The 27,826-nt window shown below is 36.1% G+C and overlaps 1 protein-coding gene across 1 annotated transcript in view; it reads left to right on the top strand.

Annotated features, from left to right (window-relative positions):
• The window catches only part of LOC111150717 (kinesin associated protein 3), a 166,606-nt gene that overhangs the window by 44,158 nt on the left and 94,622 nt on the right, over positions 1–27,826 (top strand). The window contains exons 9-10 of the mRNA XM_022508269.1: positions 15,369–15,547; positions 24,859–25,021. Of these exons, the coding sequence (XP_022363977.1) occupies positions 15,369–15,547; positions 24,859–25,021 (342 nt within the window). The remainder of the gene's footprint in view (positions 1–15,368; positions 15,548–24,858; positions 25,022–27,826) is intronic.

Genomic DNA, 27,826 nt, shown 5'->3' with positions numbered 1-27,826 from the left:
TGTATTTCTGTTGTATTCATTGTAATGTCTCCTCTTTCATTTGTAATTTCATTTCAATCCTTTTTCTTTTTTCCTTTGTAAATCCATTAAAAGTTTAACTTTATCTTTTTAAAAACCCCAACTCTTAGTTTTGCTGAATCTTTTCTGAAGTTTTTCTCTTCTCTATCTAATTCATTTATTTCTGCTTTGATCTTTGTTATTTCCTTCATTCAACTACTTTGGGCTTCATTTGTTCTTTTTCTAGTTCTTCCAGGTGTAAAGTTCGGTTGTTTGAGATTTTTCTTTTTTTGTTTTCTTTTTTCTTCATGTTAGTATTTATGACTATACACATCCCTCTTCGTACTGCTTTTGCTGTGTACTTTAAGTTTTGGTATGTTGTGTTTGGTTTTGTTAGTTTCAAGGTCATTTTTTATTTTTTATTTATTTTATTATTATTATTATTATTTTTAACATATAATATATTTGTCCCAGGGGTACAGGTCTGTGAATCATGAAGCTTACACATTTCACAGCACTCACCATAGCACATACCCTTCCCAATGTCCATCACCCAGCCACCCTATTCCTACCCCTCCCACCCCCCAGCAACTCTCAGTTTGTTTCCTGAGATTAAGAGTCTCTTATGGTTTGTCCCTCTCCTGATCCCATCTTGTTTCATTTTTTCCTTCCCTACCCCCCAGACTCCCCACCCTGCTTCTCAAATTCCTCATATCAGATAGATCATATAATTGTTTTTCTCTGATTGACTTATTTTGCTCAGCATAAAACCCTCTAGTTCTATCCACATCCTTGCAAATGGCAAGATTTCATTTCTTTTGATGGCTGCATAGTATTCCATTGTATATATATACCACATCTTCTTTATCCATTTATCTGTTGATGGACATCTATGTTCTAAACATAGTTTGGAAAATGTGGACATTGCTGCTATAGACATTCAGGTGCATGTGCCCCTTCAGAGCACAAAAATTTGTATCTTTAGGGTAAATACCCAGTAGTGCAATTGCTGGGTTGTAGGGTAGCTCTATTTTCAACTTTTTCAGGAACCTCCATACTGTTTTCCAGAGTGACTGTACCAGTTTGCATTCCCACTGACAGTGTAGGAGGGTTCCCCTTTCTCTGCATCCTCACCAGCATCTGTCATTTCCTGACTTGTTAACTTTAGCCATTCTGACTGGTGTGAGGTGGGATCTCATTGTGATTTTTGATTTGTATTTCCCTGATGCCGAGTGATGTGGAGCACTTTTTCATGTGTCTGTTGGCCATCTGGATGTCTTCCTTGCAGAAATGTCTTTTCATGTCCTCTGCCCATTTCTTGATTGGATTCTTTGTTCTTTGGGTGTTGAGTTTGATAAGTTCTTTATAGATTTTGGCTACTAGCCCCTTATCTGATATGTCATTTGTGAATATTTCTCCCATTCTGTCACTTGTCTTTTGGTTTTGTTGACTGTTTCCTTTGCTGTGCAAAAGCTTTTGATCTTGATGAAGTCCCAATATTTCATTTTGCCCTTGCTTCCCTTGCCTTTGGCAATGTTTCCAGGAAGAAGTTGTGTGACTGAGGTGGAAGAGGTTGCTGCCTGTGTTCTCCTCACGAATTTTGATGGATTCCTTTCTCACATTGAGATCTTTCATCCATTTTCAGTCTCTCTTTGTGTGTGTGTTGTAAGGAAATGGTCCAGTTTCATTCTTCTGCATGTGGCTGTCCAATTTTCCCAACACCATTTGTTGAAGAGACTTTTTTCCCTAGACATTTTTTCCTGCTTTGTCGAAGATTAGTTGACCATAGAGTTGAGGGTCTATTTCTGTACTCTCTCTTCTGTTCCATTGATCTATTTGTCTGTTTTTGTGCCAGTGCCATACTGTCTTGATAATTACAGCTTTGTAATAGAGCTTGAATTGTCTGGAATTGTGATGCCACCAACTTTGGCTTTCTTTTTCAACATTCCTCTGACTCTTTGGGGTCTTTTCTGGTTCCATATAAATTTTAGGATTATTTGTTCCATTTCTTTGAAAAAAGTTAATGGTATTTTGATAGGGATTGCATTAAATGTGTAGATTGCTTAAGGTAGCATAGACATTTCCACAGTATTTGTTCTTCCAATCCATGAGCATGGAATGTTTTTCCATTTTTCTGTGTCTTCCTCAGTTTCTTTCATGAGTACTTTATGGTTTTCTGAGTACAGATTCTTTGCCTGTTTGGTTAGGTTTATTCCTAGGTATCTTATGGTTTGGGGTATAATTGTAAATGAGATCGACTCCTTAATTTCTCTTTCTTCAGTCTTGCTGTTGGTGTATAGAAATGCAGCTGATTTCTGTGCATTGATTTTATATCCTGACACTTTACTGAATTCCTGTATGAGTTCTAGCAGTTTTAGAGTGGAATCTTTTGGGTTTTCCATGATATATCATGTTTTTATTTTCATTTTTATTCTGTTCAAAATGTCTTTCATCTTTTATTTCTTCTTTGTCCCATAGGTTATATAGAAAGGAGTGATTTTATTTCTGAATATTTGGGGATTTCTCAGTAATGTAATCCCATTACTGCTAGAGAAAATACTTCTCATTCAAATTCCAGTTACCATACAGCATAATATTAGTGTCAGGTGTACAATATAGTGATTCCACAATTCCATATTCTCCTGGTACTCATCACACAAAGTGCACTCCTTAATCCTTATCACCTATTTAACCCATCCTCCCATTTACCTCCCCTCTGGTAACCATCAGTTTGTTCTCTTTAAGTGTCTGTTTCTTGGTTCATCTTTCTCTCTCTCTTCCCTTTGCTTATTTGTTTTGTTTCTTTAATTTTTCATGCATGAAATCATATGGTATTCTTCTTTCTGACTTCTTTTGCGTAGGATTAAACTCTCTGGCTCCATCCATGTTGTTGCAATGGCAAGATTTCATTCTTTTTGATGGCTAAGTAATATTCCTGTGTGTGTGTGTGTGTGTGTGTGTGTGTGTGTGTGTGTGTGTACATTCCACATTTTCCTTATCCATCAGTTGATGGACACTTGGGCTGTTTCTGTAATTTGGCTATTGAGATAATGCTGTTGTAAACATCATGGTGCATATATCCCTTTGAATTAATGTATTTTTTTTTTTTTATCCATTGGGTAGTACAGTTGCTGGATCATAGGGCAACTTATTTTTAACTTTTTACAGAACCTCCGTACTATTTTCCAGAGTGGCTGCATTACCACCAGTAGTGCAAGAAGAGGGTTCCCCTTTTTCCACATCCTTGCCCAAACCTGTTGCTTCTTGTGATTTTGATTTTAGCCATTCTGATAGGTGTGGTGTGATATCTCATTGTAGTTTTGATTTAAATTTTCCTGATAATGAGTGATGTTGCGCATCTTTTCATGTATCTGTTTGCCATCTCTGTGTCTTCTTTTAAAAAATGTCTCTTCATGTCTTCTGCCCACTTTTTAATTGGATTGTTACTGTTTTCTGTGTATTGAGTTGTAGAAGTTCTTTGTATATTTTGGAAACTAACCCTTTGTCAGATAATGTCATTTGCAAGTATCTTTTCCCATTCCAGAGGTTGCCTTTTAATTTTATTGATTGTTTACTTCGCTGTGCAGAAGCTTTTTATTTTGATAAGTCCCACTAGTTTATTTTTGTTTTTGTTTCTCTTGCCTCAGGAGACATATCTAGAAGGCAATTATTATGGTCAATGTCTTGTTCTCCTCTAGGATTTTTATAGTTTCAGGTCTCACATTTAGATCTTTAATCCATTTTTAATTTATTTTTGTGTAGGGTGTAACAAAGTGGTTAAAAAAACAAAAAACAAATAAAACATTCTTTTGCATGTTGCTGTCTAGTTTTCCCAGCACCATTTGTTAAAGATTCTCTTTTTCCCGTTGGATATTCTTTCCTGTTTTGTCCAAGATTAATTGAACATATAGTTGTGGGTTCATTTCTGGGTTTTCTACTCTCTTCTGTTGATATATGAGTTGATTTTTGTGTTAATACCATACTGTATTGATCCCTACAGCATTGTAGTATAACTGTAAGTCCAGAATTGTGATGCTCCCAGCTTTGCTTTTCTTTCTCAAGGTTGCTTTGGTTATTCAGAGTCTTTTGTCATTTTATACAAATTGTAGGATTGTTCTAGCTGTGTGAAAAATGCTCTTGGTATTTTGATAGGGATTGCATTAAGTGTGTAGATAGCTTTGGGCATTATAAACATTTTAGCAATGTTTGTTCTGGGCACCTGGGTTGCTCAGTCTGCTAACCATCTGCCTTCGGCTCAGGTCATGATCCCAGAGCCCTGGGATCAGAGTCCCACATCAGGCTTCCTGCTCAGTGGGGAGTCTGCTTCTCACTCTGACCCTCTCCCTGCTCCTGCCCTCCTCTCTCTCTCTCTCTCTCTCTCAAAAATAAATAAAATCTTTAAAAAAAAAAAAAAGTGGTTTTTTTTTCCCCAATCTGTGAACATGAAATTTCTTTTCATTTCTTTGTGTCATTTTCAGTTTCTTTCATCAGTGTTTTATAGTTTTCAGAGTATAGGTCTTCCACCTCTTTGAATAGGTTTATTCCTAGGTATCTATGGTTTTTGGTGAAATTTTACTTTATTTTATTTTATCTTATATTTATTTGTCAGAGAGAGAGTAGAAGCATGGGGAGCTGCAGGCAGAACAGGTAGAGCAGGCAGAGGGAGAAGCAGATCCCCGCAGAGCAGGGAGCCCAATGTGGGACTCCATCTCAGGACAGATGCTTAGCAGATGCTTAACAGACCGAGCCACCCAGGTGTCCCTTTGATGAAATTATAAATGAGATTGATTCCTTAATTTCTCTTTCTGCTGGTTCATTATTGATGTATGGAAATACAACAGATTTCTGTACATTGATTTTGTATCCTGTGATTTTACTGAATTTGTGTTTTAGCAATTTGGGTGCAGTCTTTCGGGTTTTCTATGTAGAGTATCGTGTTGTCCGCAAATAGTGTAAGTTGTACTTCTTCCTTGCCAGTTTGGGTGCATTTTATTTCTTTGTATTGTCTGACTGCTGTGGCCAGGACTTCCGGTACTGCGTTAAATAACAGTGGTGAGAATAGACATCCCTGTCTTGTATCTGACCATAGAGGAGATGCTCTCAGTTTTTTCCCATTGAGGATGATCTTAGCTTTGGGTTTTTCATAGGTGGGCTTTATTAAGTTGAAGTATGTTTGCTCTAAACCTGCTTTGTTGTGGGTTTTTATCATTAGTGGATGTTGTACTTTGTCAAATGCTTTTTCTGCATCTATTGAAAGGAACATATGGTTCTTGTCCTTTCTTTTATTAATATAGTATATTATGTTGACTGATTTGCAAATACTGAACTACGCTTGCAACTCAAGAATAAATCCCACCTGATTGTCATGAGTGATTTTTTTTAATGTATTGTTGGATTCAGTTTGCTAGCATTTTATTGAGAATCTTTGCACATGTTTATCAATACAGGACATTGGCCTGTAATTCTGTTTTAGTGAGGTCTTTATCTGGTTTTGGCCTTAGGGTAAGGTTTTGGTATTCGGTAATTCTGACTTCATAGAATGAATATGGAAGTTTTCTTTTTCTACTTTTTGGAATAGTATTTGGTAGACTAAATATTTGGTAGACTTTGCCATCTGGCCTTGGAGTTAGGAGTTTTTTTATTACTGATTCAGGTTTTTTGGTGGTTATGGGTCTGTTCAAGTTTTCTATATTTTCCTTTTTCAGTTTTGGTAGTTTGTATGTTTCTAGGAATGTATCCGTTTCTTCCAGGTTGTCCAGTTTGTTGGCTTATTTTTTTTTGTAATATTCTCTTATAATTGTTTGTATTTCTGTGGTATTGTTATTTCTCCTCTCTCATTTGTGATTGTATTTATTCAAGTACTTTCTCTTTTCTTTTTGATAACTCTGGCTAAAGGTTTATCAATTTTATTAATATTTTCGAAGAACCAACTCCTGGTTTCATTCATATGTTCTATTGTTTCTTTTTTTGTTTCTATATCATTTATTTCTGCTCCGATCTTTATTATTTTCATCCACTACTGGCTTTAGACTTCATTTGTTTTTCTTCTTCTATCTCCCTTAGGTATAAGGTTCAATGGTTTATTTGAGATTTTCCTGCTTCTTAGGGTAGACATGTATGGCTATGTATTTCCCTCTTACAACCACTTTTGCTGCATCCCAGTGGTTTTGGATCATTGTGTTTTCATTTTCATTTGTTTCCATGATTTTTTTTTAAATTTCTTCTTTGATTTCCTGGTTGGCCCATTCATTGTTTAGTAGCATGTTGTTTAACCTTCATGTATTTGTGGTCTTTCCAATTTTTCTCTTATAGATGATTTCTAGTTTCATAATGTTGTGGTCAGAAAGGTGTCTGGTATGATCTCAGTCTTTTTATATTTGTTAAGATCTGATTTCTGATCTAAAATGTGATCTATTCTGGAGAATGCCTGATATGCCCTTGAAAAGAATGTGTATTTTGCTGTTTTAGTGTAGAGTATTCTGAATATATCTGTTAAATCCATCTAGTCCAGTGTGTCATTCAAAGCCATTGTTTCCTTATTGATTTTCTGTTTAGATGATATGTCCATTGATATAAGTGGGATATTAAAATCTATTATTACCATGTTATCAATCAGTTCCTTTATATTTATTATTGTTTTTATGTATTTTGGTGCTCCCATGTTGGGTGCATAAATATTTACAGTTGTTAGAGCTTGTTGGATTGTCCCCCTTATTAAAACTTTGTTTTAAAGTCTAATTTGTCTAATACAAATATTGCTACTCTAGCTTTCTTTTGATATCCATTTGCATGATAAATTTTTCTCCATTCCCTCCCTTTCAGTCTGCAGGTCTAAAATGAGTTTCTTATAGGGAACATAGAGATATCTCAGTTCTGACACCCAATGTGTTTTGATTGGAGCCTTTATTCCATCTACATTCAAAGTAATTATGATACATGTATTTATTGTCATTTTATTATTTGTTTTTTCGTTGTTTTTGGAGATTTCTTCTGATCCTTTCCTGTCTTTGTCACTTTTGGTCTCTCCTTTACACTCAAAGTGGCCCTTTTAGTATTTCTTGCAAGGCTGGTTTAATAGCCATGAACTCCTTTAGATTTTATTTGTCTGAGAAACCCTTTATCTCTCCTTCTATTCTGAATGATAGCCTTTCTAAATAGAGTATCCTTACCTGCAGATTTTTCCCATTCAGCACTTTGAATATATCAGACCACTGTCTTCTGACTTGCTAAGTTTCTGTTGAGTAATCTCCAGCTACCCTTATGGATCTTCTTTTGTAAGGCACAGACTTCTTTTGTCTTGCTGTTTTTAAGATTTTTTCCTTATCATTCTATTTTACAAATTTAATTATAATATGTCTTGGTGTTGGCCTGCTTTTGTTGATTTTGATGGGAGTTCTCTGTGCCTCCTGAGTCTAGATGACTCTTTCCTTCCATAGACTGGTGAAGTTTTCAGCTATTATTTCTTGGAATAAATTTTCTGTTCCCTTTTCTCTCTCTTCTGGGACTCCTACAATAAAAATGTTATTACGTTTGATGGAGTCACTTACAAGTTCCCTATGTTTATTATCATGTTGCATAATTCTTCTTTCTCTCTTTTCTTCAGCTTCATTATTTTCTGTTACTCTTTGATGTCACTAATTCATTCCTCTACTTCTTTCAGCCCACTTGGTTGCATCAAGCCTGTTTCCAATCTTACTGCATTCTTCATCTCTGATTCTTTTTTAACTCTTTTATCTCTGTGATAAGGGTCTCACTGATGTCTTTTATTCTTTCCTCAAGCCCAGTGTGTATCCTTATGATTGTTGCTTTATATTCTTCATATGGCATGTTACTTACACATGTTTCACTTAGATTGCTGGCCTTGGTCTTATCTTGCTCTTTCATTAGGGATAAATTCCTCCATCTTGGCATTTTTGTCTATGTCTCTGCCTTCTTCTGTATATTCCAAAACCCAGTTATGTCTCCTGTTCCTGAAAGTAATGGCCTTATGATGAGGAGGTCATATAGTGCCCAGGGCCTGGCCCTTCAAGGAGTGTCTCTGGTATGTGCTTCATGAGCCTTGCTATTGAGTTTTGCTCTGTCCTTCAGGCCAGTCATCTGCAGAGGCTCTCCTTGCCTGCTGTGGGCAGCGTTTGGTTCCTCACCTAAATGTGGCAAGTTTTAACTAGGTGTCATGTGGTCTGCTTATGAAATGAGATCTATCACCACTTCCACCAGAACTGAGGCCCTGAAGAACTCCCTGGTTAGGAAACATGGTGTGAACAGGAGTTGTGTTGAACTTCTGTGGGAGGAATCCACCCCACTGGGACTAAGGCAAGCTTGACTTATATGGGCAGTCCCACCAGAGCATAGTAGGGTAGGGCCTGGTATATGCAAGTTAGCCAGTGTGGGGACTGTGCTGCTTCCTACAGGGGGCTCTCTGATTATGCTGAGGGGCAGAGGTGGGAAATGGCACCATCTAGTCCCTTTGTTCCCAGAAAGGTGTCTCTGTGAATGCTGCCTCTCAGTGACATGCTCTGAGAAGAGCAAATAATCTCCCCATTGTGTGTCCCAAGGGTTCTTCAGATTGCTGTTTCCACACTGCCTGCCCCTGGATTGTTTGCTTCTCTCCAGGAGTAACGTAGTGGCCTCAGGACTCAGCCAAGCCCATTGACCTTTAAAACCCCAGGCTTTAAGCCCCACTGTGCAAGAACTCAGGAAATTCAGTTCCTCTTGTTTTCCAAGCCAAGGGTGTTGGGGAAGCATTCTCTTTGTGTGTTCCCCAGTTTTTTCTCTCTCTTTCTCTCTCTCTCACCCTTCTCCCCAACCATGGCTCCCTCCCCTCTGAATCACCCATGGTCTGTTTCTCCCATAAGCCGTGTTTCTGCACTTTCTACCTTCTTCATCGTGGCCTCCCCTCTCCCTGTGATTGTGGAGTCTGTTTTCTCCGTCTTCAGGTTGATTTCTGGGGTATTTAGGATTATTTGATGGTTATCTAGTTAGATGAGAGAAACCTAGGGTCCTTCGACTCCACTGCCATTTTCCTCATTCTCCAAGAAAATACTTTTTATGAACTGAATTTTTAATTTAGTGAGACTTTGATGGTGTAAGATATGGTTTCAAATGTTGTATGCACATTTGAATGTGCATTCTGGTACTGTTCTGTGTAATGTTCTATAAATATCACTGAGAAGTTAGTTGCTAACTTGTTCAAGTCTTTACGTCTTGTGTTTTCTATACTTGTTCTATTAGTTAATCAAAGAGTAATATTAAAATATTTGACTAAATTTATGAATTTGACTATTTTCCTGCAGTTATGTCTGGTTTTGCTCCATGAATTTTCAAGTTTTACTCTTAAGGATGGAAATATATAGGATTGTCATGTCCTCTTGATTAGTTTGTCCTTCTTTTCATTATGAAATGATCTTCATTATCTCTGGTAATATTTTTTTGTCTGAAATTACTTTTCCTTATATTAATATAGACACTCCAGCTTTGTTGTGACTAGTGTTAGCATGTTTTATATTTATCCATCCTTGTACTTTTAATCTATTTCTTTATATTGTTTTTTTATACACAACACATAGTTGAATCTTGCTTTTATTTATTTTCCCCCCTCTTTTTCCTCCTTGTCTGCATTCTTATGGATGAGGGTTTTCTTGTTTGTTTGTTTTTGGTCTGTTTTATCTCCGTTGTTGGCTTAGTGATGACTCTTGTTCCATCAGTTGCTTTAAGATTTATATTATACATCTTAAATTAATCATAAGTTGTCTGCCTCCAAGTATACATATTTAACTTATCATGTGTTAGGTCTGCCTTCAGGTAACATTGTACCACATCATCTGTGGTATAAGAACCATTACTCCCATTTCTTCCCTTCTCAACTTTCTGTTTTTATAATTAACGTTAGTTATACATATGTATGTATGTATGTATATACAAACATATATATACTTACATAAATCCTACAATATATTATAATTTACATTTTTTTTTCAAAGATTTTATTTATTTATTTGACAGACAGAGATCACAAGTAGGCAGAGAAGCAGACAGATAGAGAGAGGTGGAAGCAGGCTCCCTGCAGAGCACAGAGCCCGATGTGGGGCTCGATCCCAGGACACTAGGACCATGACCTGAGCCTAAGGCAGAGGCTTTAACCCACTGAGCCACCCAGGTGCCCCTTATAATTTACATTTTTAAAAAATTTTATTTATTTTTTCAGTGTTCCAGGATTCATTGTTTATGCACCACACCCAGTGCTCCATGCAATACATGCCCTCCTTAATACCCACCACCAAGCTCACCTAACCCTCTACCCTCCTCCCCTCCAAAATCATCAGTGTGTTTCTGAGTCTACAGTCTCTCATGCTTTATCTCCCTCTCTGATTTCCCTCAATTCACTTTTCCTTTCCTTCTTCTAATGTCCTCCGTGTTATTCCTTATGCTCCACAAGTAAATGAAACCATATGATAATTGACTATGTCTGCTTGACTTATTTCACTCAGCATAATCTCTTCCAGTCCCGTCCATGTTGATACAAAAGTTGGGTATTCATCCTTTCTGATGGAGGCATCATACTCCATTGTATGTATGGATCATATCTTCTTTATCCATTTGTCTGTTGAAGGGCATCTTGGCTCTTTCCACAGTTGGCAGTTGTGGCCATTGCTGCTATGAACATTGGGGTATAGATGGCCCTTCTTTTCACTACATCTGTATCTTTGGGATAAATACCCAGTAGTGCAATTGCAGGGCCATAGGGTAGCTCTGTTTTTAATTTCCTAAGGAGTCACCACACTGTTTTCCAAAGTGGCTACACCAACTTGCATTCCCACCAACAGTGTAAGAGGGTTCCCCTTTCACCACATCCTCTCCAACACTAACTGTTTACTGTCTCATTAATTTTGGCCATTCTAACTGGTGTAAGGTGGTATACAAAGAAACATTTTTATTTTAAAGATATTAAATTATTAAAAAATAAAGTTACCATTTCCACTGATATTATTTTGAGTAGGTTCATATTTCTGTCTGGTGTTTTTCTTTGTGCCTGAAAGATTTTCTTTAATAATTCTTATAGGACAGATTTAATGATGATGAATTATTTTATCTTTTGTGTGTTTGAAAAAGACATTTTTTTTTCTTTTTGAAATGTTTTCACTGGTTTAGAATTTAAAGGTAACTTTTCTTTCTATATACCAAAGACATTTTTCCATTCTTGACCTGTTTGCGTTGTTTGTACTGACAAGTCTTCTGTCATCCTTCCTTTTTTTTCTTTTTTGTCTGTATAAAGTTTCTTTTTTCTCTGGCTCTTTTCAGATTATCTCTTTATCATTTGTTTTGACAAGTTTGATTATGGTATGCCTTGCTTTAGTTTTCTTCATGTTTCTTCTTCTTAGGTTCATAGTACTTATTAGGACTATGGGTTTATAATATTTATCATATTGGAAAATTATTGGTTATTATTTCTTCAGGGACTTTAATTACAGGTATATTAGGCCACTTTAAATTATTCTACAGTTCACTGATAATCTTTACATTTTTGGTCTTTTTTTCCCATTTGTTTAATTTTGGAAATTTTCTTGTCTGTGTCTTCAATTTCACTAATCTTTTCTTCTCCAATCTCTAAACTGCTGTCAATCCTATACAGTATAATCCTGTCTCACTCATTATAGTTTCCATTGCTAGAAGTTAATTTGAATCTTTTTTATATCTTCCATGTCTCTACCTAAGTTTCAGAACATCTGGAAAACAGTTACTTCTGTTTTAATGTTTCTCTCTGAACACTCTAACCTTGATGTCTGTTTCAGTGGGCTGATTTTTTTCTCCTTATACATTGTGTTTTCCTGCTTTTTTGAAGAGCTGATAATTTTTTATTGACTACCAGACAGTGTGAAATTTATATTGTTTGGTGTTGGATATTTTTTTTTCCTAAAAATATTTTTGAACTTTCTTCTGGGACATAATTAAATTACTTGGAAGCAGTTTGATCCTTTTGAATGTTTCTATTATGATTTTTTGGTGTGGAGATAAGCAGCATTTAGTCTAAAACTTATTATTTCCTATTTTCAGGGCAAAACCCTTCTGAGTACTTTACATAATGCCCATGAATTATGAAGTTTCTGCAGAAGTTCAGAATTCTCTCTCTGTATATCTTTCTCCTCAATGCCATTCTTTTCTGTGAAATCTGTCCACTTTGGTTCCTTAGTATCTTGGTTCCCTCTCTTCAACTCTAGGATTTTTTTGGGTTCTACCAGGATTTTCCCTCTGTGTTATGACCTGGAAACTCTCAAGGCAGTATTCTGGGACACTCATAGTGCCAATTCATTTATTTCTTATCTGTTAGGTCACTGACCTTCATTATCTGATGTTCATTGTTGTGAAAATCTTTATTTTGTTTATTTTAGTCCGGTGGTTGTCCTTATTGTTGTTGTTTCAGGTAAGTGTTTAAATCTGGTACCATTATTCTGTGGTATTAATATCCTCGGGTTGCCAAAACAAAGTGCCACAAAGTGGCTCATTTAATAAAACAACAGAAATTTATTCTGTCACAATTTCTGGAGATTAGAAAGCCAAAATCACAGTGTTAGCAAGATCATGCTCCACCTGAAGGCTCCAGAATCCTTCCTTTTCTCCTCTTACCTTTTGGTGACTTCTAGTAATCCTTGGTGTTTCTTGGTTTATAGCTCCATTGTTCCAATCTTTCCCCCTATCTTTACATGGCCACCCACTCATTGTATCCATGTCCTCTCCTATTCTTGTAAGGACACAAGTCTTTGGAGTCAAGGTCTACCCTAATCCATTATGACTCATCTTAACTAATTACCGCGGCAAAGACCCATTTCCAAATAGGGTCAAATTCTGAGGTTCTGAGGGACATGAATTTTGGGAGAACACTATTCAACCCATTATATCTCTCTTGGTTGCAAGCAGAGGTCTATTATACTTGTTTCTACCAGCCATACTAGAGTAAGCAACCTCAGATTCAGAGAATGTAAATAACTTGTCCTACCTAGATGGGATTATACTAAATATTGATTATAAATTTTAGTGTGGGATGTGCTATCTTTGATGTACTTTAGATGTATTTGATGTATTTTAGATCTGTTCCCCTAATATTAATATCACAAAAGACTGGTTTCTCTGTCTGAAACCAAGCAATATGCTTAAAAACTGGGAATTAAATATTTGTGGTGTATGTGTTCTGATTTAAAGTGTTTCTGCACTCAATGAATCAATTTCTGTAAGTTTTTTTAATGCAGTTGTATTGAAAAAGCAAATAATAAACCTTGTGTGTGTACCATGTACTTTTTCTTCTAATTCTCTTATTTTGTTCTGTTTCCAGCTTCAGATTCCTAACTAGTTAGTGCTCTGCTCAGTATACAGTTAGGAATTTGAAGCTGGAAACAACAAAATAAGAGAATTAGAAGAAAAAGTACATGGTACACACACAGGGCTGGAAATAAGGCTTGTGAAGTACATCAAAGATAGCACATCCCACACTATTTACAGGGGACACCTTCTGTCTGTGGAAAAATAGCATGGAAAATGGCATCAGAACAATCCTACAGCATGGAAAATGGAACCAGAATGATCCTGCCGAAACTTCCTAATGAGAACAGCCCAGTCAGTTGATCTTAAGGTTGAGCATAGCTGCCACAGAACCCCAGCCAGCGCTTCCTGTGCTGCTCCAGAGATGCTGTGCAATGCTTATGTGCAGCCAACATAGAAGGCTAAAAACGTCCAAGGCCTGGAACAGTCTGTGTCCTAGGAACACTCAGCTTTAAAATGTTTTAATAATGCCTTGCATGGAAAGTCAGCACATGTAATAGTGTAAATATGTGAGCTCTGGATCCTGATGGGCTTGAATTTTAATTTAACTCCATCACTTTTTTGCTATCTAGGTAGGGCAAGTTATTTACCTTCTCTGAATCTAAGGTTGCTCATCTAAAAAATTTATAATCAATATTTTCCCATTAAAATTTTCTTAAAGAGGGGCGCCTGGGTGGCTCAGTGGGTTAAAGCCTCTGCCTTCGGCTCAGGTCATGATCCCAGGGTCCTGGGATCAAGCCCCGCATCGGGCTCTCTGCTCCGTGGAGAGCCTGCTTCCTCCTCTGTCTCTGCCTGCCTCTCTGCCTACTTGTGATCTCTCTCTGTCAAATAAATAAATAAAATGTTTAAAAAATTTTTTTTCTTAAAGATAAAATGGTGTACTGTTTATATATCAATTAGTACCGTAGCCCTAATTAGTATGAATTACCTTTAAAACAGCTCAAATATTAAGTAAATTAAATATTTACAACTATTGCATATATTTCTTATTTTCATAAAGGTATAGAGATGGCTTATAAGAATATGTGAAATGCTAAAATAATGAGTAAACCAAAGCCATAGGTTTGTGTTGATCATAAGAGCCTACAAATCCTGACAGAAACCTGTCAGGTCTTCACTCTGAAACTTCCTGTCAGTCAAGGCAAATGGAAAACATTATATGCTACAAATTCTCACTGTCAAAAGGGAAGAATCATATGGGTTTCTTATGAGAACGGAAGCATTTTTATTATAGGTATCTAAAAGAAATTTGGCTTAGAGTTAGTAGACAGTGCCTTAACTTTGTCTTGTATAATATTGCGTTACTGAATCCCATATGGCGTTTTCTGTTGTAACTATCAGAAAATCAGTTGGAATATGTAAAATAGATTTTAGTGTCCTCATACCTACTTCTAGCTATACTATACATTTTGGATTATAGTTCTTTTGTTGTTGTTAGTTAACATACAGTGTTAGTTTTAGGAGTGCAGTATAGTGATTTAACAATTCCATACAATACCTAGTGCTCATCTCTGCAAGTGCACTCCTTAATCCCCATCACCCATTTAACCTATCACCCATCCACCTCCCCTCTGATCACTGTTAGTTTGGTCTTAGATTATAGTTCTTCTTCACATAGCAGCTCCTAGTTATTGAAGTTTTACCCTGTTTTCTACATGTATAAAATTATTTTTCCCTGTCTGCCTGTTTTATTATTCACTAACATATACTTTTAGCACCATTTGCTTACTATTAAGCTCTAAACTCTAAGAGGGTAAGAATCATTATCTTAATTTGGTTTGTGTCCTCAGCATCATAAGAAAATTACTATATATATATATATATATACATATATATATATGTATATATATATATATATAGTTTTATTTTATATAACATATATATCTATTTCTCAGTAATAACAAATGTTTCCTAATGAGACAATTAATAATAAATTAAAATTTTCAAAATAATGTTATCTTCTTAGAACTGCATCTGTTACTGTGCTGAGTAGAAATGATTTATTGAATTGTTGATTCAATATGCCAGTCATTTAACTCTCATCCATTTTACTCTTCCAGTTGCTCTTTATTTGCTTCTGAATCTTGCTGAAGACACACGTACAGAACTGAAGATGAGGAACAAGAACATAGTTCACATGCTGGTGAAGGCCCTTGATCGGGACAATTTTGAGCTGCTTATTCTAGTCGTGTCATTCTTGAAGAAACTCAGCATTTTTATGGAGAATAAAAATGATATGGTAACTTATATTTGAATAGTCCATGTTCACCATTTTCAAGTTAGGATGTTTTGATAAAAGTAAACACATTATCCCCCTACTGAGATAATTCTGAATGAAAATTTTACAAAAGCAGTAACTCACTTAAATGGCTTCATTAGGAACTATATTCCTTATTAGTTCATATCCCACTTAATTGAAACTACCTGCATAAAATTTTTTTCCTAATGTATTACATAGAATGAATCTTTCCATATTAAAAATAATATGTAAAAAGTAATTTAAATTTAAGATACTGCTTCAGAATCATTTGGCTTATTATTTTCCCTTATATTATCTTTTCTTCTACATTTCTGGTATTAGTGTATGGAATTACAATCTAGACCAATCTCTCCTTTTTGACCTACCATTCCAATTGGTAGCCACAACCTATTGATTCTCCTTCTTAAGTATCTCATGAATTTATACCTTCTTTCTATTCTCAATGCAGTTGTATTAGTTCATGCCCTCTTTCTTTATACCCTCTTAATTTTCTTGTTTGAATTATTATAGTAGGTTCCTGTTTGCCATCTTATATTGTGTTGATACAATGGTTTTTAAGAAATACAAGTTGAGTATATAGTATTTATCCTTCTGAAAAATATACACAATTCAGAAATAATGTAAAGATAGAATAAAAGTTATCTGCTTTTTTTCATGACATTAAAGTCTAATGTAACTGTTACACTAAATAGTTCATATATTAGTCATAACTTGATTTTAGATATTTAAGTTGTTTATAATTACAGCTATCATAAATAATACCTGAGTGAACACATTTGTATTTGCATCATTATCTATATTTCTTTTTTTAAGATTTTATTTATTTATTTATTTGAGAGAACAAGAAAGAGAGTGTGTGTACATCAGCAAAGGGAGGGGCAAAGGGAGAGGGAGAAGCAGACACCCCCCACCCCAACTGAGCAGGCAGCCTATCCCAGGACCCTGAGATCATGACCTGAGCCTAAGGCAGACACTTAACCCACTGAGACACCCAGCCACCCCTTGTTGTCTATATTTCTGATTAATTTCTTAGATTCTTAGAAATAGAACTGTTAGATCATTGACTCTACATTTTAGATGCGTATTCTAATACAGGTCATTATATGACTGTGTATTACGTATAAGTGGATTCTCCTTCAGAGAGTCTAAACATAGAGTATTTCTGCCTGCTCTTTCTTCTTCTTTTGAAGTTAAATGAACTAGGAAGTACCTTATGCTCATGGTATGACACAGCATGCTTTTTGAAAATCTGAGACTCATTTATCAGATTTAATAAGTGCCTTGAATTCTGATACTTGAAATAAATGAAAAATAAAATAAATATTTTATTTTAACTACAGATATTTACTATCTGTCATTTTCATACTAGTATATAATTTCAGGTATTCCTGATATTGTTTTAAGATTGAATTTATTTAGAATAATAACATATTTTTTGTTTTCATTGATCTTAAGAATATGATGAGATGGTGATATATATATACACACACACACTCTTGAGTAGAGTATACCTAAATAATTGCTTCCCTTTGATGTAAGTTGAAGTGTGTTTTCTTCCATTTACATGTTTAGATTAAGTTCACTTTAGTAGGTTTGCAAAATTCTGATTGATTTGCCATCAGCATGTGCCTACTATGTTTTGCTTGAATTTGTATTTAGGAAATAAACTTGTTCATTCTATCAGAAATGATCTCAAAATTATTATTAAAAATCATTTTCTGGTAAGACCTTAGGTTTGAAAGATACCATATAACTTGTCTCATCAAATCTTACTTTTTATTGAGAAGGAAAAACAGAGGTTCAGGAAAGGTCATTCATCCAAGGTCATAAAAATGATGTAATTAGCCAGATTTCTACTATAGACGGTATGCATTTCATCTTTTATTGGGGAGGAAATGCATTTTATTTAAAGGCATTGTATAGAATCAGAATCTTCAGAGCTTGGGGCACCTGGGTGACTCAGTGGGTTAAGCCTCTGCCTTCTGCTCAGGTCATGATCTCGGGGTCCTGGGATCGAGCCCCGCATCGGGCTCTCTGCTCAGCGGGAGCCTGCTTCCCCTCTCTCTCTGCCCACCTCTCTGTCTACTTGTGATCTTGCTCTCTGTCAAATAAATAAATAAAATCTTTAAAAAAAAAAGAATCTTCAGAGCTTGACTAGACCTTACATACATGTCTAGATTTAGCTAATTTTGCAGATGAAGTAGGAGAAAATCAGAGGTTAAGTAATTTGCTCAAAGAAATGTCTGCAAGTATTTGGCTTCCTATTCTTTCTCTGCTCCCAGAGGAGGAAAAAAAATGTCTTTATGTTAAACACATACACACACACACACACACACACACACACACATTTTTAGCAAAATTAGTAGTAAGCAACTTTTAGATATTGGCTTCCAGAAACACTGAAAAAGAATTATTTAAGGGCTGAAATAAATTTGCTAATAGATTGTTGATAAACTTTATAGAAAATATTGAATAAAAGTACTAATTAACTACAAATTCCATTTTATAGACATAGAATTGAAAGGGCATTGCATGTTGAGACAATTACTAAATTTAGTTTTTGGGATTGAGCTTTTATCAATCAGAAACAGATGATTAGAAGGCTATGTCTAGTGTTTAACCATCAGATTGGACTACAGGATACATATTTCACATTCCATCTACTGCAATGGAAATACAAATTAATTTTTTAAAAACTCTCCAGTTACTTTATTATTAAGTTTGCTATAACAACTAGTGCGTACTGTTGCTATTTTAAAAGAAAAATAATAACTTGATTTAATTAGTAACAGATGAGGCATGTGGTGGTTTTATTTAAAAGGGGTGGAGAGAAGGAATGGTTGCTGTATTTGTGAGGTTGTGTTATTTGTCCAAATAAAGTGTTCATTTTATTGTTGATGTGAACTGACACTGACCTTGTGTTTTAGAGTTAATATGTATATATTTTTAAAGATTTTATTTATTTATTTGACACAGAGAGAGAGATCACAAGTAGGCAGAGAGGCAGGCAGAGAGTGAGGGAGAAGCAGGCTCCCCACTGAGCAGAGAGCCTGATGTGGGGCTCGATCCCAGGACAGGAGATCTTGACCTGAGCCAAAGGCAGAGGCTTAACCCACTGAGCCACCCAGGCGCCCCTAGAGCCCCTATTATATTTTAAAGGAATTTTAGTTCACTTTAGTTCACTAAAGGAAATTTAGTTCACTTTAAAAAAGTCAATTAATGATTTAAATTGTGTTTGCATATTTACTAAATAAATACAATATAACAAAAAGAATAAGTCCTATTAGAATATGATTTCAAGGGGAACAAGAGAAAGGATACATATTCCTTAGATTGCTTATTTTCCCTGCATCAGGCAGGGAGTCTGCTTCTCCCTCTGACCCTCCACTTCTCCTGCTCTCGCTCTCTCTCTCTCTCAAATAAATAAAATCTTTAAAAAAAAAATACAATCCAAAGGACTAAAGTGATTATTCCTCATTTCATTACTGATATTGGTAATTTGTTTCTTCTCTCTCTCTCTTTTTCTCTTTTTGGTAGGTCATTATTGATTTTTTGGAATATATTTTCACTGTATTCAGAATTCTAAGTTGACATACTTTATAAATATCACTCCATTATTTTCTGACTTTTACAGTTTTTGACAAGAAGTGTAATGTAATTCTTATATTTGTCTTCTGTATGTGATGAGTCTTTTATTTTCTACCTGCTTCCAAGATTTCGTCTTTGCTTTTCAGCAATTTGAACATATGTCTCTCTAGGCATAAGTGTGTGTTTGTGTGTGTTGTATTCTACTTGGGGTTCTTTGAACTTATATCCATGGTTTGATTCTTTCATTATTTTTGGAAAATCCTTAGCCATTATCTCTTCAAGTATTGCTTCTGTGCCATTCTGCCCCTCTTCTACTGGATTTTGGTTATGCATGTTAATCCATTTGATATTGTCTCATGGCTCTTAGATACTATATTACTCTTTTATTCCTTTCATCTTTTCTCTCTCTCTCTCTCTCTCTCTCTCTCTCTTTTTGGTTCAATTTGGAAAATTTCTATTGACCTACTTCTAGGCTTACTTATTCTGTCATTATCTATATCGAGTCTGCTAATGAGCCCATGAAGGTTTTCTTTATCTCTGTATTGTGTGTGTTTGTGTGTGTATGTATTTAACATTTCCTTTTTTTATTATTGTTAGTCACCATACAGTACACCATTAGTTTTTGATGTAGTGTTCCAGGATGCATTGTTTACGTGTAATAGCCAGTGCTCCATGCAATACGTGCCCTCCTTAATACCCATCACCGGGCTCACCCATTCCCCTACCCCCCTCTCCTCTAAAATCCTCGGTTTGTTTTTCGGAGTCCACAGTCTCTCATGGTTTGTCTCCCACTCCGATCCCCCCCTTCACTTTTCCCTTCCTTCTAATGTCCTCCATGTTATTCCTTATATATTTAACATTTCCATTTAATTTTAGTATCTTTCTCTCTGCAAATTCTCTGTTCATTTATGTTATCCATTTTTTCCAGTAGAGCCTTAAACATATTAATCATTTTAAATTATTACTAAATAATTCCTTGATGTTGTTTTAAATCCTGTGATTATTATACAGGTCATATCTAAGTCTGTTGTGTTAACTGCCTGCAGTGGGGTGTTTTCTTGCTCTTTGTGTATCATAATGTCTGATTGAAAGCTAGATACCACATTAGCTGAGTCGAGATTGAGATAAATACTATTTATGTCTGGAAATGGGTAGACCTTTTTTTCTAGGACTTTTATGTGGGAGGTTAAGTCATTCTTTTTTTTTTTTTTTTTTTTTGAGGTTAAGTCGTTCTTGTTGGGAGTTGAGCTGTATTTGGTTACCCTCCCTGTGTTATGAGCTCACACTCATATACATGACTTTGTCTTTCCAGTGCAGAGGGTTTCTCAGTGTTCATGTTCCACCCTCCACTTACGACTTTCCCGATACATCTGTGCTTCAGAGAGGACCTCTCACTTCATGTTAACCCTTTCCCAACAATGTGCTGCTATTCCTTGTTACTCAGCTTTTGCTAATCTGGTACCAAGGTCAGTTGTTGTTCTAATTTAGCTTTAGGTCACTCTTACCCCGGTCTTGTGTCCATAGTTACAGTTACCAGCAGTGGCGCTGCCTACGTCCTCTGTCAGCAGCCCTCCTCTGGAGTGTTCTTCTGTTTCTTTCCCCAGCTGCAGGGAGGCTTCCCCTGTGTTTTGGATGTGGCAGTGTTTAAGCTTCTTTTAAGTCTTCTGTTTTTTAGGGGAAATAGGAGAAAAAGATCTGGACAGGGTTTTATGCCTTTTCCCTGGTGGCACCAGTTCCCCTCCCCCAAGCCCACTCTACTGAGGGGGAAGTTTTCTTCCATATCCTGTCCTATCCCCAGTATTTCTTGGGACCTTGGAAAAGACCTTGCCAAGTGGTTGCAAACTCTCAGCATCGGCAGCTTCCCAGTTCTGTAGTCAGGCTGCTTCACACCTGACTGTGAACAGTTTGTTTAAAATTTTTCATGCAGTCATCTTTCCCAGTTCTGTGGCAACTCTGTTTTTCTCCAGGGCTCTGCTCTATATAAACCAGCCTCATGACCCTTATCTCCTTGAGGGTGCCTATTTTCCTTATATATCAGGCCAGTTGGTTTCCTGGCAACCTTAGCTCTCTGGTAGTTATTTTTTAAGTTATAATTTTATATGTGGAATTTTCTTGCACTTAGGTTGGGACCCACATCCTGTCCAGATTTTTACATCCTAAGAGTAGCTTTGAGGTTCTGCCTACTTTTCTTTTTCTTTTTCAGAAAAAAAGGAAAAGTATTTTTTAATTCATCTTTGTATCTCCCACCCTGTCCAGCATAGGGCTAGACACATAGTTCTGCCTGTTTTTCTTAATCACTAATGCCTCTACTTGACTACTTCCATAGCATGTTAATTTATCTCTCTATTTCTGTTCTGGCCTCCTTCCAATACATTCTCCACTTTGTAGTCAGAAGGATAATTTTGAAAGAGTTCCTTGAATGCTTAATTTTCCAGGTCACCTTTGCACATGCTGTTTTTTGTTTTTTTTTTTTCCATCTAGGCCACTCTTTCCTCTAACTTTTCAAATAACATTAGATACCTTCTGTTCATCCAGGAGATTTTTTTCCTCAGAGAAGCCTTCTTTGACAACTCTTCACACTGAGAGTATATCAGATCCACTCATATTTTTTAATGGTACTGTTTTTTTCTCTTATAATTAAGTAACTGTAGAATTTACTATATTTCACTCCTTCTAGAATATAAGCTCCATGAAGGCAGAAATCATTTCTTACTTGTTCACCAATATGTACCAAAGGCTTCAGGTAAAAAATATTTGTTAAATGAATAAATAGAGCTAGAAAAGATGTTATTCATAGTAAACAGTGAAGCTAGTGATAGAATTAGAGTTTTGTATAAATTTGATAAATTTTTGTCCTTGGCCCTGTGGAAATTTTAGGAAGTTAACAAATGAATGATTGCCCCTCTGTATTTAGGAGATTAAACTAGGAGAAAGGGAGAACCAAAATTAGAGAGTCTTTGGAGATGGATTTGTACTTTTTAATGAAGAACTCTGGATATGATTACAGTATGACTGTGGAGATAGAAATTTGAAGGAAGAATCATTGTTCTTTGTCAATTCAGTACTTAAAAAAAAACAACAAAAAAACAATGTTCACTCCTTAGCATAGAATGAGAGGAAAAAGGAACATTGAGGACTCAATTAGTAATGTGATTTTTATGAGGTCAATGAAAGATTGCAATTAAGATATGGCAAGGGTGGGGATGCCTGGGTGTCACATTCAGTTAAATGCCCAACTCTTGGTTTCAGCTCAGGTCATAATCTCAGGGTCGTGAGATCGAACCCTGGGTCAGGCTCTGCACTCAGCATGGAGTCTGCTCGAGAGTCTGTCTCCCTTTCCCTCTGCCCCTCCTGCTTGTGCGCTCTCTCTCTCTCTCTAAAATATGTAAAAAAAAATCTTAAAAAGATATGGCAAGGGTGGTATAAATAAATGCTTTAGACCTCCAATGCAAGAAAAGGTAGAGCAGGATTATTTATAAGTCTTTTGGTAATGATCAAAGAAACATATATAGGTATTAAGAATTTCTCTCCTTTTTAGCCATTGCTTTGTAACAAAGATATGAGATATTTTTATAACCAACTTGTTCAGACTGCTACCTTAAGAAATATGAATACAGGCTTAGATTACCAAATAAGTTCTGTCCTCTGTGTTTTCACTCTAAAGCAAGTTCTGTTGAAATAATTTTATAATCATCTAGAATAGGGAGTCAACAACTTTTTCTGTAAATGGCCATAACTACTGTTTTCTACTAGCATGTTAGCAGCTATAGGCTATAAACAAATGAATAGGACTGTCCTCCAATGAAACTTTATTTATGGAAACTGAAATTTGAATTTCAGTTTTTCATGTGTCATGCCATATTATTCATTTGATTTATTTTTCAGCCATTTAAAAGTGTAAAAGTCAAAACCATTTTTAGCTCTTAGGTTGTGTGAAAACAGATGGTGGGCCAGATCAGACCTACTAGGCATAGTTTGTTGACTCCTGTCATAGAATTTAAACTGTTACTTATAGACCACCTTCTCTCCCGAGTTCTGTACGATTTTCAAATATCCATTGAGTATCAGGTCATATTAAATATGACAAATAATTTTTTGTCCTGTTTGTCTGACACCTGCTTTTCAATTTATAGACCTAACTTCCCTGGTGGTCTAGTGGTTAGGATTCGGCGCTCTCTCAATTTATAGACCTTAGTTAATGAACTAATATCCACCGTATTGACGAGCAAAGAAGGGCTTGGGACAGCTCTCCTTAGACCTTCTCCCAAGGCTGACTCTTGACTGGCATCTGGGAACTTGGATTTTAGGAGTGTTCCACTATTCCCTAATGGGTAAGGGTAGTTTATTGTGCCTGAACAGTTTGTACAAGCAATGTAGTTATTGCTAAACACCTACTGGCTTGCTGGGTGTAGAATTTTAGTTTGTGCTGGCAGAGGATTCCTATGTGACCAGCCCCCAGTAAAAACCATGGGCACTGAGTCTCAGCCTCAGCTCAGTGCTGAAGCACATCCTGTGTGACCATGGGGAGAGGATTCTAGGAGGCTTACACCTCTGGACTTTGCCTCCATATGCCTTTTCCCTTTTCTGATTTTGTTTTGCATCCTTTCAGCATAATCGCAGTTATGAAGATGACTGTATGCTGAATCGTAGCAAATTACCAAACCGGGGTAGTCTTGGGGACCCCCAACACATCGACCAAGCCAGAAACCTGAAAGTCATCTTCAGTGCTTTCTCTTCACTTCTCATTCAGATGCTCTGGCCATATCTCCTTAACACCCCTCGGATTATTTCCTCTTCAGCCTCTCTGTCCTCTTTGATTCAGACCCTAATTACATAGATCTGTCTAATGCAAGATATTCTTAAGTACCTACTTTAGATCTCTGCCTGTTTCAGTCTATCCGTATACAGTGCCCCCTTATTAATTTGTGTCTGTTCTTCTCATGCATATATTTATGCATGTCCGTATGTATTGATACATTTATCTTTATGCTACCAGTTTGACCACATCACCCTCTGGACTTAAAATCACTCAGGCATTCTTCGAAGATCATTAAAAGCTTTTTGTGATTTGTCCAATATCTGTTTAATACACTCCTGTCACTCCACAACTTATACCTTATACTACGTCCATACCAAAGACTTGCAGTGCCCCAGTATTTTTAGGCCTAAGGGCCTATGCACTGGCTTTTTCTTTGATTGTCCTTGCCTTTCTTAACCAGGGATCAAGTTATTACACATTTTAAAAAACTTTTTCCTAATTTGAAATCTTTTCTGTACTCTTAAGTAGCTTAGTAATTTCTTCCATGTTGCTTCCAGAGGACTTTGTGTGTTCCATTTTTATTACATTTATTATTGTTCTCTTTCTCTGCTCTTTGTAGATTGTGGAATCTCGTTTGAGTTAGCACAGGGCCTGGCCCTTAGTAGGTGGCATTCAGGATTGTGTTTTCAAGAACCCAATGTAATATTTCTTCCAGTTGATGCTGTTAAGTTGAGGAAGGAAGGGATGATGTGGAAAAATGTATTTTTCTTCTCAAAAGTTTGATTTTAGAAAAGTTGTAGATTCAAATGAGAGTAAATAGATTAACACATAATTATAAAATAGATACAGATGAGGGTAGAAAAATAATGAAAAAATTATTATCTGCAATCTTTTTGTCTTACTGTACAGCAGAATCTCACCGCATTTGTATTATATTACATAGGTGGAAATGGATATCGTTGAAAAACTGGTAAAAATGATACCTTGCGAACATGAAGATCTGCTGAATATCACCCTCCGGCTTTTACTGAACTTATCCTTTGACACAGGACTGAGGAATAAGATGGTACAAGTTGGACTGCTTCCCAAACTCACTGCACTCCTAGGTATGCCTTTTAAAGATTAATGATAGTGTTGCTTTGGATCTCCAATACCGTTGGAAAACTGAGCTCTGTGTTGAAGTCTACTGAGCAGAGATCATTCTGTGTGTGTTCTTTGATTATGAACTTAGTATTAAAAATAAGCTGAATGAATGAAAAGTGACATGTGCTAGGATTTCTGGTGCCATGGAATGAAATGGAATAGAAACTTTTTTCACTCTGACTTCATTTACCCATGTGAAAGTGAAACCAAACTGAAAATATAAAAGTCGTACCAAGGAAGCAAGAAGGAAAAATTATTTTCTCTTCAACAATTTTTTTAAAAAGTGGATATCATTTAAGTTCTTATATTCTACCATACTTTTGAACACACATATTGCCACAGCCTTTCTGTTATTAAGTACAAAAGGGCAATTTTTGGTAGCCTGAGTTAGAAAATATTGTACTGGCCTATTCAGTTAATAATACATTGTTTTCTTTTAGCTGTTTGTGAGATATTTATATGGTAAGGATGGATTCAAGAATTAACTCTTGTGCTCATCCTTAATGCTTCTTGCAAGAGTATAAAAGTCCTTTATGATCTGTTCATTGTCTTTATAGGCACCTGCTACCCCCCAGCATATACTTTATACTGTGTTTATACTGAACATATATTACACTGTAAACAGTTCCCTAAACAAGTTCTTTCATGCCTATTGCCTGTCCACCTGCTTTTTTGCTCTACATGGAATACCATTGTTTGTTTTTTTTATCAGAAAACAAATTCTTACACATCTTTTTAAGACTCTGTTCCTTTGTTTTGGTTTTTTTTTTTTTGTAGCTTTTTCCATGTTTTCAAATTTTTTTAATGGTTACCAATATAATAGTGGAATAGTAGGAAATGACTTAACATTAAGTTTAATCTTGCTACACCTGGGTGGCTCAGTCATTTAAGTGCCTGCCTTTGGCTCAGGTCACGATCTCTGGGTCCTGGGATTGCGCCTTGCGTTGGTCTCCCTACTCAGCGGGAAGTCTGCTTGTCCCTCTCCCTCTTTCTACCCCTCTCCACTCGTGCCCTCTCTCTCGCAAATAAATAAATAAAATCTTTTTTAAAAATTAAGTTTATTCTTAGCTATCTAATATCTATGAACATGATCTGTCATTGATATCATCAGTGTGCTCTTTATAATATTAGCAGTAATGTTTATTGAATGTTTCCTATGCCAGTCGTTTTGTTGTGTGCTTTTATTTATGTTACCTCATGGAATCACTATCTGAGATCTTTACTCAGGCGAGGCTCACATTCAGAATCTGCTGCCAAAATTGGATTTATTAGCTACTATAATAAACGACACTGTATGTTACATTCAGTAGACCATGATGAAGTAGAGTAGGCAGAGCTATAATTTAAAAATCTAATTCTCCAACTCCCCTTAAAATAGAGGAATTTTTAAGGGAACTTATTTCTTACTCCTTTTCTCAGAATTGGAAAACCTTTCATCAGTCAGTCCAAGAACATTTGTACATTGTAGAAGAAACTCTGTTAAGGAGCACTTTCAAAAATTGCTTTTATGGAACCAAAGCAATGCATTTAACAAGGAAACAAAAAACTTTAAAGGCAGAACTGATGGGGCTTTGAATTTAGTTCATGTGAATCCTTTATAATAAATCTGGCAGAATTGTGTATCAATTGTGTATCAAGGTCAGATTCTCAGTGTATGCAGATGAATAAGTCATACTTCTTGTCTCATGGGACTTCATAGACCATCTGGTTTATTCAGTATCCAGTGACCTACTTTTATAAAACAAATGATTTAAAAGAGATTTGGGGGAAATTACTTATAAGATACCCAGTCCATATTTTGTTAACAGATAGTAAGTTTTATGACATAAAATATAATATTTAATACACCAACTTGCATTCCCACCAATGGTGTAAGAGGGTTCCCCTTTCTCCAAATACTCTCCAACATTTGTTGTTTCCTGCCCTGTTAATCTTTGCCATTCTAACTGGTGTAAGGTGGTAGCTCAATGTTTTGATTTGAATTTCCCTGATGCCTAGTGATGATGAATATTTTTTCATGTGTCTGTCATTCATTTGTATGTCTTCACTGGGGAAGTGTCTGTTCATGTCTTCTGCCCATTTTTTGACTCGATTATTTGTTTTTTGGGTTTTGAGTTTGAGAAGTTCTTTATAGATCTTGGATATCAGCCCTTTGTCTGTAGTGTCATTTACGAATATCTTCTCCCATTCCGTGGGTTGTCCCTTTCTTTTGTTGACTGTTTCCTTTGCTGTGCAGAAGCTTTTGATCTTGATAAAATCCCCCAAAGTTTATTTTTGCTTTTGTTTCCTTTGCCTTTGGAGATGTGTCTTGAAAGAAGTAGCCGTGGCTGATGTCAAAGAGGTTACTGCCTATGTTCTCCTCTAGGATTTTGGTGGATTCCTATCTCACGTTGAGGTTTTTAATCCATTTTGAGTTTGTCTTTGTGTATGCTGTAAGAGAATGGTCGAGTTTCATTCTTCTACACATAGCTGTCCAATTTTCCCAGCACCATTTATTGAAGAGACTGTCTTTTTTCCACTGGATATTTTTTTCCTGCTTTGTCGAAGATTATTTGACCATAGAGTTGACGGTCCATATCTGGGCTCTCTACTCTGTTCCACTGGTCTGTGTGTCTGTTTTTGTGCCAGTAGCATGCTGTCTTGGTGATCACAGCTTTGTAATATAGCTTGAAATCAGGCAACGTGATACCCCCAGTTTGGTTTTGAGTAATTATTAAAAGCAAAGAGAAGTTGGTTATAACTCAGCCTTTTTGCCATATGAGGAACCA

This window comes from Enhydra lutris, unplaced genomic scaffold (genome assembly GCF_002288905.1).
Source record: "Enhydra lutris kenyoni isolate GAN:26980312 unplaced genomic scaffold, ASM228890v2 scaffoldscaffold24, whole genome shotgun sequence".
Taxonomy (NCBI): domain Eukaryota; kingdom Metazoa; phylum Chordata; class Mammalia; order Carnivora; family Mustelidae; genus Enhydra; species Enhydra lutris.
This window is presented reverse-complemented; position numbering and strand designations above follow the sequence as displayed.